This window comes from Coregonus clupeaformis, unplaced genomic scaffold (genome assembly GCF_020615455.1).
Source record: "Coregonus clupeaformis isolate EN_2021a unplaced genomic scaffold, ASM2061545v1 scaf0235, whole genome shotgun sequence".
Classification (NCBI taxonomy): Eukaryota; Metazoa; Chordata; class Actinopteri; order Salmoniformes; family Salmonidae; genus Coregonus; species Coregonus clupeaformis.
This window is the reverse complement of record NW_025533690.1, coordinates 341,716-342,500: the sequence shown is the minus strand read 5'-3', so window position 1 is coordinate 342,500 and position 785 is coordinate 341,716. Positions and strand designations below refer to the sequence as shown.

At 44.6% G+C, this 785-nt stretch overlaps 1 protein-coding gene across 5 annotated transcripts in view; it reads left to right on the top strand.

The window, feature by feature from the left end:
* The window catches only part of LOC121559701 (RNA binding protein fox-1 homolog 1-like), a 72,508-nt gene extending 72,259 nt beyond the window's left edge, over nucleotides 1–249 (top strand). For 2 of the 5 annotated variants that reach the window (XM_045214330.1, XM_045214329.1), the window contains exon 12: nucleotides 1–249. This exon is cut by the window's left edge and continues 45 nt beyond it. In XM_045214330.1, coding sequence (XP_045070265.1) covers nucleotides 1–78 — 78 coding nt within the window. In that variant the 3' untranslated portion in view covers nucleotides 79–249. The other 3 variants (XM_045214333.1, XM_045214331.1, XM_045214332.1) reach the window with 2 other exon arrangements.
* The last annotated feature ends 536 nt before the right edge of the window (nucleotides 250–785 follow it).

Sequence of the window (785 nt, the reverse complement as noted above, 5' to 3'; positions counted from 1 at the left end):
GACGATGTGGGGCTGGTGCTGTCCTCCCTGCAGGCCAGTATATACAGGGGAGGTTACAGCCGCTTCGCCCCATACTAACCTACCAATCTCCCCACAACCATACAACAATCAATTACTACCCTACCAACCAACCTCCCTACAACCATACAACAACCAATCCTTTCTGGCAGGGACACAACCAACCAACCAACCAACCAGTATGTGAGTGAGACAGAGAGACAGAGAGACACAGAGAGAGAGAGAGAGAGAGAGAGAGAGAGAGAGAGAGAGAGAGAGAGAGAGAGAGAGAGAGAGAGACAGAGAGAGAGAGAGAGAGAGAGAGAGAGAGAGAGAGAGAGAGAGAGAGAGAGAAGAGACAGAGAGAGAGAAGAGACAGAGACAGAGACAGAGAGAGAGAGAGAGAGAGAGAGAGAGAGAGAGAGAGGGGACTTCCGAGGCCTGGGTATTGCAATACATGCTGTTGAGCATCATTTTAGCATCTCATAAGAGCGAGGGAAAAAAATCAACTAAAAAGAAGGGATATTTATACCTCAGATATTGTGTGCTGTGTATTTTCATATAGTGGGTTAAACAGTAGATTGTCGGCTGTAGAGGTGTCAGTGGTGATAGAGCTATAGAAGAGCTGCTAGATTTAAAACCTTGCCAATATAAAACAACACATTTGAATTGTTAGGGCTTGTAAAAAGACAAACCAATCCTGTAAAATACACAATAGAATCTGATCACGTTTTGTAAGAGTGTTTACATGACTATAGTTCTCCTGTAGGGTTCTGATTCCTTTGGCT